Below are 12,266 nucleotides of genomic sequence, written 5' to 3' on the forward strand. Positions count from 1 at the left end.
GCCACAAGAAAAGGCAGCTCATGGACTTGCACGTTTATGTTTCTTTAAAGTATATATTTCAGCCTGTCAAATATCGCCTATCATTTGGCTTTACAGTATTGCAATTCTGTAAATGGAGTCTTCCCCGAGAAATCCCCTTCATTTGAACTTGTAGCCCCTAAACTGGGTAACCATCAATCATAATTAGCTGACGATATCATGTGCCTATCGATGGATTTGGTTACAATGTTAGAAAAAAATGTAACCGCCAAGCTATTTGGTTACAAAAATGTTACGTTTTTACATGGTAACAAGATTTTGATTTATGACACATTAATAGTGACAGCTGGCCCGCTTTTGGGTCAGTTGGGCGTTGGTGTTGGGGTCGTCTTCTTATAGACAGCCTCCAACCAAAGAGAGCAACAGGTTTTGGCCTCTTCTCTTGGCCACTTTCTTTCGGAGCGAGGCTTTTGGCCCTAGAGAAACGAGACAAAGTGTTTGACACTTTAATGAACTGCCCGGGGTCGCGTGTGTGAGCAGTTCATTAATATTAATGCCCCGGGTGCTCTGTTTTCTTTCTTGGCCAACTTGCCATCTTGCGAGTTTCGCAGACCTTAGACCAATTCGCTCTGGGCCAGACACAAATGTCAATTGCCGTCGACCATTAGCTAATATTTGGTAATTGCTCTATAATTGGGCACCCTGTCTTCGATAGTTCTGTAATTTGGTCGCCCCTAATTGTGCGTAATAACGGTCCGCTGACCTTTGCCCACCCAGATACTCAGCTACTCATTAACTCAGATACAGAGCGATACGATACGATTTGTTCTGTTTAATGCTGTCATGATTTGTGTTTTTGGCGCCCCACAAAATGGCCCTGATTATCTGACGGTAATTATTGTTGCCGCCCCTGGGGAGTTGCTGTTGATGTCATGATTTATTGCCCTCTGCCTCGTGGCACACGTGCCCTAAAAAATTTTAATTAACAAAAGCAACACCCTCTTCTGGATCCCCACCCAATTGCCAATCACTGCGATTGGTCCTATAAATAAATCTTATCATCCTAGCGACTTTTGACGTTGTTGCCAAATTGTTACTGTCATTGTTTGGCCTTAGTTCTGTTTGTCTTCTGTGCAAAGATAAACAGTAAACAATGGGGGACCAGGCCCATCACCAGAACAACCAACTTGGGAACTTGGAACTGGAGTCCCGGCAACCCAGTCGAACTGATACCTTCTCTTCTGGCCTAAGGACAGTTTATTTACTTATGGACACGCAGCTTTTTGCGGGTGTCACTGTCAATAGGCTGATAGGTTTTCGCTGCCCCAACTCCTCCATAAGAAAACTTTCTCCTGAAGCACCTTTTCTAACTAACCTCCCCAGAAACCCATGCCTGGCAACAAATTAAATGAATTCGTCGGTGCCAATGGCCAAAATGATTAAATTAGGAGAGCGTTTTGCACGAGTCCCCCTCGAGGCCGTTTTCAGGATTTCATTTGGCCTTTAACAAATTATGCATATTTATAAATGTAAATGCCGGCCACTGGCCATTCGGAGCTCCACAGTTTCACAGTTTCAGGACGAGGATGAGGATGATGAGCAGCCGTCGGCAGCTGTAGTCATCCCTGATGTATGACTCCTCATTATGCGCATAAATGGGTATTGTTTGGGCCTGGCCGAGAAGCCTGTTGCTCCTGGCCATTGGACAGGCCTGTCTGATGGAATGTTCTGGTGATTTAGGCCTATAAATCTGAACGGCACAATGCTCTGCACTGAGAGGAATTAGATTACCCACGCAAGAAAGCTCATTAGAACAATTTTATTCAGGACGCTCCAAAGTGAATAATATTTAATTCATTTATGAATAATTTTCTATAAAATCCCTTTAAGCTGTGATTATTAAAGTCTTAATTATGTGATGACACAGCCTATAATTATTATCACATTAATGTATTTTCCTGGCCATGATAATATATTTTGACCTGCAAGCATTATCAGTTAACATCAGAATACCTGAATATCAATATTCCTCTTAGCCTTATTGATTTTTCTGTGTACATCTTAACTGGTTTATGATGAATTCAATTGGTAGCCATAGCTCGGTCGTTCCTCAGACCGCCTTATCAATTAGAGCACATCGTCAGCATTGTACGCACATCTATAAACACTCTGGAGATTTATGTGAAACAATCAGAACAATTAACTGGCCCAGAAACTGCTCAGTCGCAGGAAGTTAGCCGTTTTGGCATGTGTATCTGCATCTCTGTGTGTCTATTTATTGTTAAATATTGTTTATGCAATGTCTGCGTCTGGCTGTGTGTGTGCCATTCATACCTAATTGAAGGCATTTGTTGTTTGGCCAGAACCAGGAAACCCATTTCTGGGGTAAACAGAGCAACAGAGGCAATGTGTGAAGATTACGGACGGACATTTCTTGGCCAGTTGGGGGGATATTATTGGGAATATATTATACAGCTAAATCCACAAAAACACTCCACTGTTGCTGTCGATACTCCAGCGATGACTGACGATATTGATGGACTCGACTCGATGATGAGGTTCGAAAAGCGAGCTTTGAACCGGGTTCATAACCTGCCGCAAAAAATGCAAATCGCAATCTCTCTGCTAATTAATTAATTATGCATATTTTGCACACTTTTTCCCCCCCTTTTTTGTGTGTGGCTGAAAAGCGGCTTTGATGTTCGCCCGCCCAAACACGAGTAGTTCCGCAGATTTATGTAAGACAAGCAACGCCCTAAGGTTGCATGGTCCACAAAAACAGGTTCATTGCCGTATTCCCGTAACTCGAGACGGGGTTTTGTGTCAACGCTTAAAAGCGCATTTATCTCTGATTAACTGTTGCCAATGTTGTTGCAGCATCCGAAGATGAAACGGAAACCGAGGCGATCTCGATACCGATAGCCAAGTTAAGTCGACTCAAAACCGTTCGCATATTGCAAGCCCATCATTTGTCATAATTACAATTTCCCATTTGGCGGGGTTGTATAAATATCATCGAAATGCAGACGACAAGTGTCAGTTGGCGAGCTTAAAGAGTGGTAAACAGATCCTCAGCACTAGACATCGAATATTCCTGCCAAAGATGCGTGGATTACTGGTGAGTTGCAAAGTCTTGGAAAAAATAAAAGGTGTTAATTTAATAATTGTTAATTTAATAATAAAAGAAATGTGAAAGAAATACGAATCGAGGAATAAATGATTATATTTAAAGTGTTTGTTAGTCTAAACATTATAGTATATCTTATTTAACGATATAGGGAAAGCATTTGGAATATGATCTTTTTATAATTTTCGGTGTATTATATTGACATTTAATATTTCTTCTTAATATTTCAAAATCAATTTATATTTACATAGCAAGTGTTACTATGTTTATGCTATGAATTTCATGCATTCTCCAATACATGAAATTAGAATAGCCCCTGTTTATGCAACACAGACAAATTCATGAAATGATATTAGTAAAACTGTCAAATTTTTTGAATTTGATATAGAGCTTTATAGAGTAGTAGGCTGTGAAGTAGGCTGTGCCTCAACATTTCGTGCATTGGGACTGAATTCATAGTCAACTTTCGTGTGTTATCGAATTCATGAAAAGGTGTTTATACACACACGAATTTGCCCATTTCATGAATTGATTTCATGAAATAGGCATAGCATAAACACAGTATGTGTTGCTCTGTACCTTCCTTTTCCTATATTGCTTAGGAAATACTTTTGTTTATGTATTTTTTTAAGATCATAGTAAAGCTAAAAATACGTAATACGAATATTAAAAGCGGTATACAAAGTATTAGAAGGTTATTATATTTTATATATATGATACGGAAACTTTTATTTTATGCTAATCAAACTTTCTTTTACCACTTCCAGTTACTTTGCTTCATTGTCGCCGTTTCTTCGGCCAAGTTGGGTTATAATTACCAAGCTGCAGCCGGGGATCGTCGTTTTGCCGGTCTCATTGATGCGGAGGCCACTGGATTCAGTTCCACGCAGCACCAGCAGCAGCAGCAGCAGTTGCAGGTGCAGCAGGAGTCGCAACAACACATTCCCGCTGCAGCGGATGAGTTCAGCAAGGAGTTCTACACATATGCCGCTCCGGAGGATGAGTTTGCCGATCGGGAGGCCACCGAGCACATTGCCAGAATGCTGAAGAGGAACCTGCGAGTCCTGTTCATCAAGTCGCCGGAACACCAGGGTCTCACCAACGCTGCCCTCCAGTTGGCCAAGCAGGCCAGTGAGCAGAGGACGGCCATCTATGTGCTCAGCAAGCAGGCGGATGTGGGCCAGCTGGCCCAACGCCTGGCCACCGAGAACCAGGCCCAGAATCACAAGCCCGAGGTGCACTTCGTCAAGTACCGCACTCCCGAGGACGCCGTGCGGGCCCAGCAGCTCATCCAGCAGCAGTTCGACTCCCTGGGCGGCAGCTCCCGCAGCTCCGACGAGGGCGTGGCACCGGTCCTGGACTTCAGCTCGGCACCAGCTGCAATCAATGTCCAGGATCAGAACGAGGCTCAAAATCAGGTTCAGGCTGTCACGCCGCTCACTAAATACTTGCCAGCGGCCTTGTTACGCAGCAAATAGTTGGTTATCTATTGTATTAAAATCCCTAACGTAAGTACTAGTTTTATACACCTAGAAATACAAAGAATATTACAGAAAACCTTTTTGCTTAATACTTTTCTTACTTGTTTGGATATTGAAAATCAGAACTTATGGGCATAAGCTTGAAATCGTTAAGATGGGAGAGATATCTGACTTAAATTTTAAATATAGTATATATAACTTCCATAACCCTAACCATCATCTGCCACCAAACAAGGTTCGAGTTATGGAGACTTTGAGTTTTAAATAACATTTTATTAACAATAATACTCCCTATTTCCAATAAAGCTAGCTTCACTTAAAGAGACATCAAGAGACATATTTTCCCTTAGCTTTACTTCCTTATTTATAAAGTTTTTAAAGGGGGTATTAAACATTATAATGATTTGCCATTAACCGAAAGCAATGAACATTTACTTCAATAGCATTTATAGCCTCAATAAGAGCTTCGGAATCACCAGAGATTGTTAGTGAATAACACGACTTAACGAGCTGAATTAATCGCAGTTATGATTCACTGAAGTTTGCCCTTTTCGCGCTGCTAAATTGAGAGGGAAAAAGAAAGTGGAATGTCATCGACAGACTCTTAACCACGAACAGTGACAGCCTTAACGTGAAACTTTAAAGGCGATTATCGTGCAAGTACAATATGCAGCAAAAGGCAGGAACCAGCTGTTTCCCTCCCAGCCACTTCCTGGCCACTCAAGAGCCCCTGCTCACCCCCATCCCCCCGAGGATTGTAGCCAGAGGCCAGAGGGTTCCGGATCCTGTCATGTGCCGCACTTTGCCTTGCCCTCCTTTCCTTTGCGAGGACGACAAGGAGACGCTCGGCTCGACTCTGATTCCTATCTCGCATGCTTCTGTCATATTTCATATTTTAAGTGTCCCCGGGCAGATGGCAACCAGCCCCCACAACCATGAATAATTTAATAATATAATAATAATTTCGAGTATTGAAAACAATTTACAGTTTCCCAGGCCTAATGGGCCCCAGGGTCAAGGCTTGATAAAAAATATAAAATATGTACTGTCGTTAAGGCTAATTAGGATGTCAGGTAAAAAGCTGGGCGTGCCAGACTTGAATTTTAAATGCCTTCGTCTATTTATAGCCAAGAAAATTCCCTATTCCCCGTGCCTTCAGGCTTTCTTTTAAGCCACATGACATCCTCGGGTTTCCTTCTCCGTTTATTTAGACGGATTCAATAACAATTGCCGTGGGTCTCGGTAATTTCCAAGAAACGCGATATAAAAGCTCACAAAAAGGAGCGGATGGCTCGTGGGAGTAAAATAAAATGTAAGATACAGGGATATACTCGTAAAATGAAGTGCCGACAAAATGTCTGCCGTTTAAATGGTTCAACGTCTATATTGTCTATATCGGATTATGGCGTAATTCCTATTCAATTAATACAAATGACTGCTGCTGCAGCAGGATGGTCAGCTAGCTCAACGGTTATAACTTTGCTAAAGGAAGCAAGGGCAATGGAAATTCTCGTTCTGCTTTTGCAATTTAATTAAACAAACAGTTGGTGCTGCTGCGGTTTAGACCATGGTCCATTGGGGAAATGTAATTTGCAGGGACCGCAATCGAATGCTGCAAAAATTGCCAAGTGCCGACGTGTTGCCGACAGCTCTAATCCTTTGTGAAAAATTGTTATCGTTTTGGGGGCGGCGATGGCATTCAGAGGGGATCTAAATTTAATTGTCCCCGGGTTTAAGGGGTTTGAGGGGACTGAGGGCTTGCCTTTTTGCGCCTGCCGGTGTTGCATATCGATTATTTTTAATTGCTCTTTGACATATCCCCAGCCCGCCCTCGGGGACATCTAAACATGTAATTAGTCGGCCATGTGGGTGGGGGGTTTTAAAGCGCCCCGAGGGTGAAAAATCCATTCGAAGAGTGCCGTTTAAGCCGCATTAAGGCCAACAAAGGACACGGGGCACAAAGGACAACCGGCAGCCGTGCGTGCCAAGCAGTTGGCGTGTCCTGGCGGCTCTTCCTCCCGACTGTCAGTCGCTGCTTATATCGTTAATGTGCCGAAAGCCGAAGGCCCAGCCAGTGAAAGCGCAAAAAAGTGTGAAATGAAAACCGAATCGAAGTGAAAGGGAAAAGCGGCGAAGGAGAAGGAAACCAGAAATCGGCAGGTCGCCACATCATTCATTTTGGCCGGTGGAAAAGTAATGAAAAACTCCCATAAAACCGGAAGTGCTCGTAAAGCGGCCATAAGTTGCGGGAAAGGTAAAAATAGTGTTGCCTGCTTTTGGGCGGCGTGAATGATTTTATGACGTGGCATACGTGAAGTCCTGCAGCTGCCAGAGTGTGTGTGCGTGGTTTCCATGTGTGTGTGTGTCACATCGCAGCCAATTAATCCGGCTGAAAGAAAAGACAGGACGAAGGCGTCCAAAAGAAGCGTGGCCAAAAGCCGCAGCTGAGCTCCAATGCCGATGTTTGCAAAGAAGAGGAATCAAAAACAATCGACACGTTAAAAAATGTAACAAGCCAATTTTTAAATTAAAAATATAAAAAAAAAAAAATTTTTTAATATTTATTAAAAATTTTAAAATTTTTATAAGATTAATGACCTGTGTTTTAAATAATAAGTTCCTCTGATACAAGCTTTAAAGAATATTTAAAACTAGTTGATAATTTCTTGGTGTATGAAGGAAATTACTTGAAAATTGTAACCCCTTGTCAAACCTGCTTAAAAGTATGCATTGAAAAATTCGTCAAAATAAATATACTTTATTTTTGAACTAAAACAACATATTGTGGCATACTTTTAGACACCTTTATAATAAAATTTAAATTTATAATTTATTTGGCTTGTTTGAAGTTAACTTTAACCACTTTTAACCACAATGTACAAGCTTAGCTTTAAGTTCACTGTGTATCTTCTGAGAGAAGAGGACAAGTCTAGTCAATGCCTCACTGCTGGCCAGGCATCCTGGCAGAAACAGGAGCCTGCTGTGCCTATCATTATCCCTTTTGTTTTCGGGCAGCAAATTGCCTGTGAAGTGGGATGGGGATTTCCATTTCTATGCCCGGCCATTTGCTACCTGATTGCTTACATGACAGTCAACCTCGAGACAATTAGCTTTTCCCGGGAATCGGTTCGTTAATGCCTTAATTTGAAAACACAGCAGCTGCACTCATGGAACATTCACAAGTGAGTTGGCAGCCGGGGATCACAATCGCCAGCGAATTATCGATGACAATAGATAGAGTTTGGCCGGCGCAAGTCAATCATAAATCGCACCCCGCTGGGCGAGTGGGCTTTGGGTTTGGGTTTACACTGGGTTTGGGCCACAGAGTGTGGCATTATGCCGTTTGGTTTGGCCTAATTTGCTTGCCAACCACTTGACTGCCGGCAATCGACAAGTCCCGAAACTCAATTGAACCGCAATTTCCAAATCGCACCCTAATATACGTTATAAAAGGGGGGTCCTTGGCTTCTTAGACAAGCCGCAATGCAAATGGGAGTGCCCCCGGGGGGTGGTGGCTGGTTGAAAGGGGAGTGGCCCGCCCCCTGCCACCGCCCACAAGGCCGTTCTCAGCCGCAGACAGCGCCCAACCGAAAGGCAGCACAAAACGGAAATGAAACTTATTAAAAGATTTGGATCTAATCGATTTTCGTCCTTTCACGCCGAAATGAACTTTGCCGTTCAGCTCGGTTCGGCTCGCTTTTCGCTTTTAGCTCTTGACTCTCAGCTTTCAGCCATTAAAGTGGAAACTACATATAAACTATGGCCCCCAGACCTCCCCCCCCCCCCCCCTTTGTGTTGACCAGCCATAAATTTAATTGAAAACCAAACTGTCTGTCTGTGACAGAGTATCTGCAACTGCACATGTGCACACGAGCATGGGTACGAGTATCTGTGTTTACTCAGCCAGGGCGCTGGTATTCGAGGTTGTACTCGTGTGCTAGTGACTTTTACTAAATTTGATTTGGCAGTCCTGCTCAAATTTAACTGCAACTGCGGAAAGGACGTGCCAGGAGCAGGACAGGACAGGAGCAGGAGCAGGAGCAGGAGCAGAGCCAAAGGAGCACCTCGGCACACGCGAGACAAATGCGATTTAAAGTAATTTGAATACCGAATGGATTGTGTGCACTTATCGACACACATTCACGTTCGCATTCGTTTTGCCAGGCACTTTTAACATCGACATTTGCACACACAGGGGGAAAATGATGAGATATTCATATGTGCGGCGTACACAAATGATATTTTGAGTAGCAGTATAAAAATATTCCTAACAATAAAAAAGGAGAAATAAGTGAGAAATGAGTTGATAATATCAGAATGATATTTTAAGTAGTAGGTAAAATATATTCTTAACAATAAAAAAGGAGTTGAGAAATAAGTGAGAGATGAGTTGATAATATCAAAATGATATTTAAGTTTCATTTTCAAATCGGAAGTCTGGATTAAAACAATATACTCAAGATTATAGATAAACTTCAGAAGTAACCGTATAAATATTTATCAAATTAATAAAATTTTAGTTATGATACATGTACATTTTTTAATCTATAATTCAAAATTTATTTATAAATTGTAAATCTGATCACCTAATAGTTTAAGTGCTTAATATATATATATTTCTTGTTTTAAAAAAGATATGTTTTGGTACTTATTTTTTTTAAACGATGTAAAAATGTATTTAAAACTTGTAGGGAAGATCAGTTTCAGGGTCTGAAAAATATGTTTTTCTTGTATAAGTACCACCTTTTCTCCGTGTAACGAAACTATCCCGAGAAGCTGCAAGTTTGGCCAACCGGCAGGGTTAAACAGCCACGCCAGGCGAAGCCAAGCGCAGAGCATCAATTGTCTATCTGACCATGGCGAACTTGGGGCCAAATGGTTGGGGCATTGAGGGCCAAACTCGACGGAATCTGCCCTGGATCCCCTATCATCCCCCATCACCCCTCATCGGCACCATCGATGTAACGCTGCGTTATTGAAATCGCCCAAGCAGCAAAAGTGTTTGAGTGCACTCAAGCGAGCACCTGCACTCACATTCGCATTCGCATTTACACCCACACATTCGAGGAGCACGTGCTAGCGCAACTCAACCGTTAGGCAGTTATAACCGTGGCAATTGCATTTTTATTTGCATTAGCATACCTATCCGGGCAGTTAATTAACACGCACAGTGCCGCAAAAAGTCTGCGCATTTGCATTTAACAAAACAACGGCTAAAAGGCTGATAGTTGAAAATCAAGAGCCGGCCATTGAATGGTAAATTAAGTGCCAATCAGGCCGGAAACACTTCGTGGTGCTCTGCACCATGTTGCATTAATTTTTAACCGATTTTATTGACTTGTTTCGCCCCCCTGTGTGTCCTTTTTTATGGCAGTCACACTCAGTTCGCTCTTGATTTCGACCGAAACGAATCTGATATCGTGTATACAATTAAGGATAAATGCAGCTATATCCAATCATTTCTTGCTGACATCGACAGAGTTTTACTTTCTGCAAAAATTCAGCAGTGGTATAATCTGGCTGACTTTGCTTTAATTGATTTCGTTACTCTGGTTTATTAATTTAAGAAAGAAGGTCAATTTTGCTAGATTGCTTTTCAATATTTTTGCATTTTATATGGCTACGTGATGCAGGAGAATATTGCTTTGGCATGTAAAATCCATTTAGCAAAGCCTTTGCACACAGGCCCCGCAATTAACAGGCATTACGTATACGCCCCGTGTGACAGAAGTGTGATTGAATCGATTCATGCATTCAATGACTAGACAAGCGGCTGCCTCTTATAGATAGTGGGGGATACAATTTGCATATATACCATATAAACTGTGTGCACCATAGATGTGGGTAAATGTCGGTCGTGTGTGGCGTTAAGATTCCCGCTTAGTCGCATTAACGTCATTCAAGATGCGCGTCTAAGCCATGCACGATTGCATACGCTGCTCACACTTGAGCGGCGAATTGTTGCTGATTTTGGCTTCAGATCCGGGTCCTGTTCCTTTCAGAAATGGTATGTGTATATATATATATGGATATATACAATACCCGGGCGATGTCGCCGTCATTTGGCCGTGTTGAACACGTTTTCAACACATGTTCCGCACTTGGAGGTTGAACTGGAGGTTGTGGCGCATTCGGAATGGGCGCCTGCATCCTGCAGCGGAAGTCAGTTTGTAAAGCTCGAGCTGGCAGGACCAGACAAAACCAGCAGCCAACCTTTCAATCCACTCTCTCTTTCTCGACTCTGCTGTACATTTGTTTTGTGTTCCGAGCCCCAGTGGCAGCTTTTATTTTTTCCCATCCATCCCCGTTTTGCTGTGCAACTTGTGCTTTGTTCGATTTCAATTACTACAAATGATTTCGCCATGTGTTCGTATGCTCTTTCGGTTTCTCTGGCTCGCTGGCTCCTCGGGGGCTTTGAATCCCCATCCTTCATAGTTTCAAAGCCATATCCTGGAGATCCTATCCCCCCCCCCAACCCTCGAAAGCACTTGATTTTCATTGACTTTGCACCTCTGCGTTTTTCCGTTGCCTTTTTCAACTGCTTCAACTTGCTTGAACAGCTACCAATTTGGGTTGCACGGCCAGCAGCAGCTTAATAAATTACCTGGAAGCAACTTGTTTACTTTTATGTTGAAAATCACAAACTTTGTCCCTTTGGCCATTAAGGTAAATTGTGTGTGTGTGAGTGTGTGTGTGTGGGGGTTTTTCGGTATCAAAAGTTCCCTTAGCCCGCTGGCCTCGGCTTTTTAATTATGTATCACTGTGGCACACACACACAACGAGTGTCCTTTGCAGGACCTGGGACCAGGACACAGCCCACACGATGTCAAAGTGGCCTGTCAACAGCCGTTGACCACTCGCCCGAGCAATCGAGCGGCCATCGGTGCAAACTTTTGATGAGGGTTGTCATCATCAGCGTCAAACAAATGAAAACATATGTAGCGGCAACGGCAGAGCAGCCTCATCATCATCAGCATCATCATCATCGCTGGCAGCAGTGACCAGCGTCTATATTAATATCAAATGAACTGTGAGCACAACGAATGTGGGTCGTGCGAGACAAAACTTCATTGTGACAGTTGATACACATCCGTATACCCATCGCCCATCGCCCACCACCCACCAGCCATGGCAACGACAATGAAAGTTAATAAGATTTTACAAGAATGAACCCATCATCGGAATGGTCACAGAATCAACAAGCTAATGTCGAACCAAGCATCACGACTTAATTTATGTGGCCAGCTTCTGCGAAACTTTTGTGCAGATGGCAGGGCTTATAAATAATACTTTAAGCCCTATGACACTGACTTGGCTTTTGACTAACTGACTGGATTTATTTTAAAAAGTCGTGGTAACAGCTCAACAGCGTTTTGCGAATTTGTGCGTTATATCATATTAAGTTTGACTGATATTAGAAAAATAGTTTAGTTACGTTATCAAAAACCAAAGCAGTGCTATAAGGCCTTAAGAGATTTAATATAGATTGCCCATTGCTTGTTTTACTAACTGTCTGTACTTTCATACCCGTTCCTCGTAGAGTAAAAGGTGTACTAGAATATAGGGCATTTAAAAAAGAGTTCAAAGGTATATGGCATTCCTTATTCTAACATTGGGTTGCTGATAGTCGAGGTACTCATATATAGCGTCCTTATTTTTTAAAAGTCGTGACAACAGCT

At 42.5% G+C, this 12,266-nt stretch overlaps 1 protein-coding gene across 1 annotated transcript; it reads left to right on the forward strand.

Annotated features, from left to right (window-relative positions):
* The first annotated feature begins 3,082 nt into the window (after positions 1 to 3,082).
* Positions 3,083 to 4,584, forward strand: LOC119553905. Its single transcript, XM_037864580.1, has 2 exons — positions 3,083 to 3,097; positions 3,874 to 4,584. The coding sequence occupies exons 1-2, from the start codon at positions 3,083 to 3,085 to the stop codon at positions 4,582 to 4,584; spliced, it is 726 nt and encodes a 241-aa protein (XP_037720508.1).
* Positions 4,585 to 12,266: the final 7,682 nt, after the last annotated feature.

This window comes from Drosophila subpulchrella, chromosome 3R, assembly GCF_014743375.2.
Source record: "Drosophila subpulchrella strain 33 F10 #4 breed RU33 chromosome 3R, RU_Dsub_v1.1 Primary Assembly, whole genome shotgun sequence".
Classification (NCBI taxonomy): domain Eukaryota; kingdom Metazoa; phylum Arthropoda; class Insecta; order Diptera; family Drosophilidae; genus Drosophila; species Drosophila subpulchrella.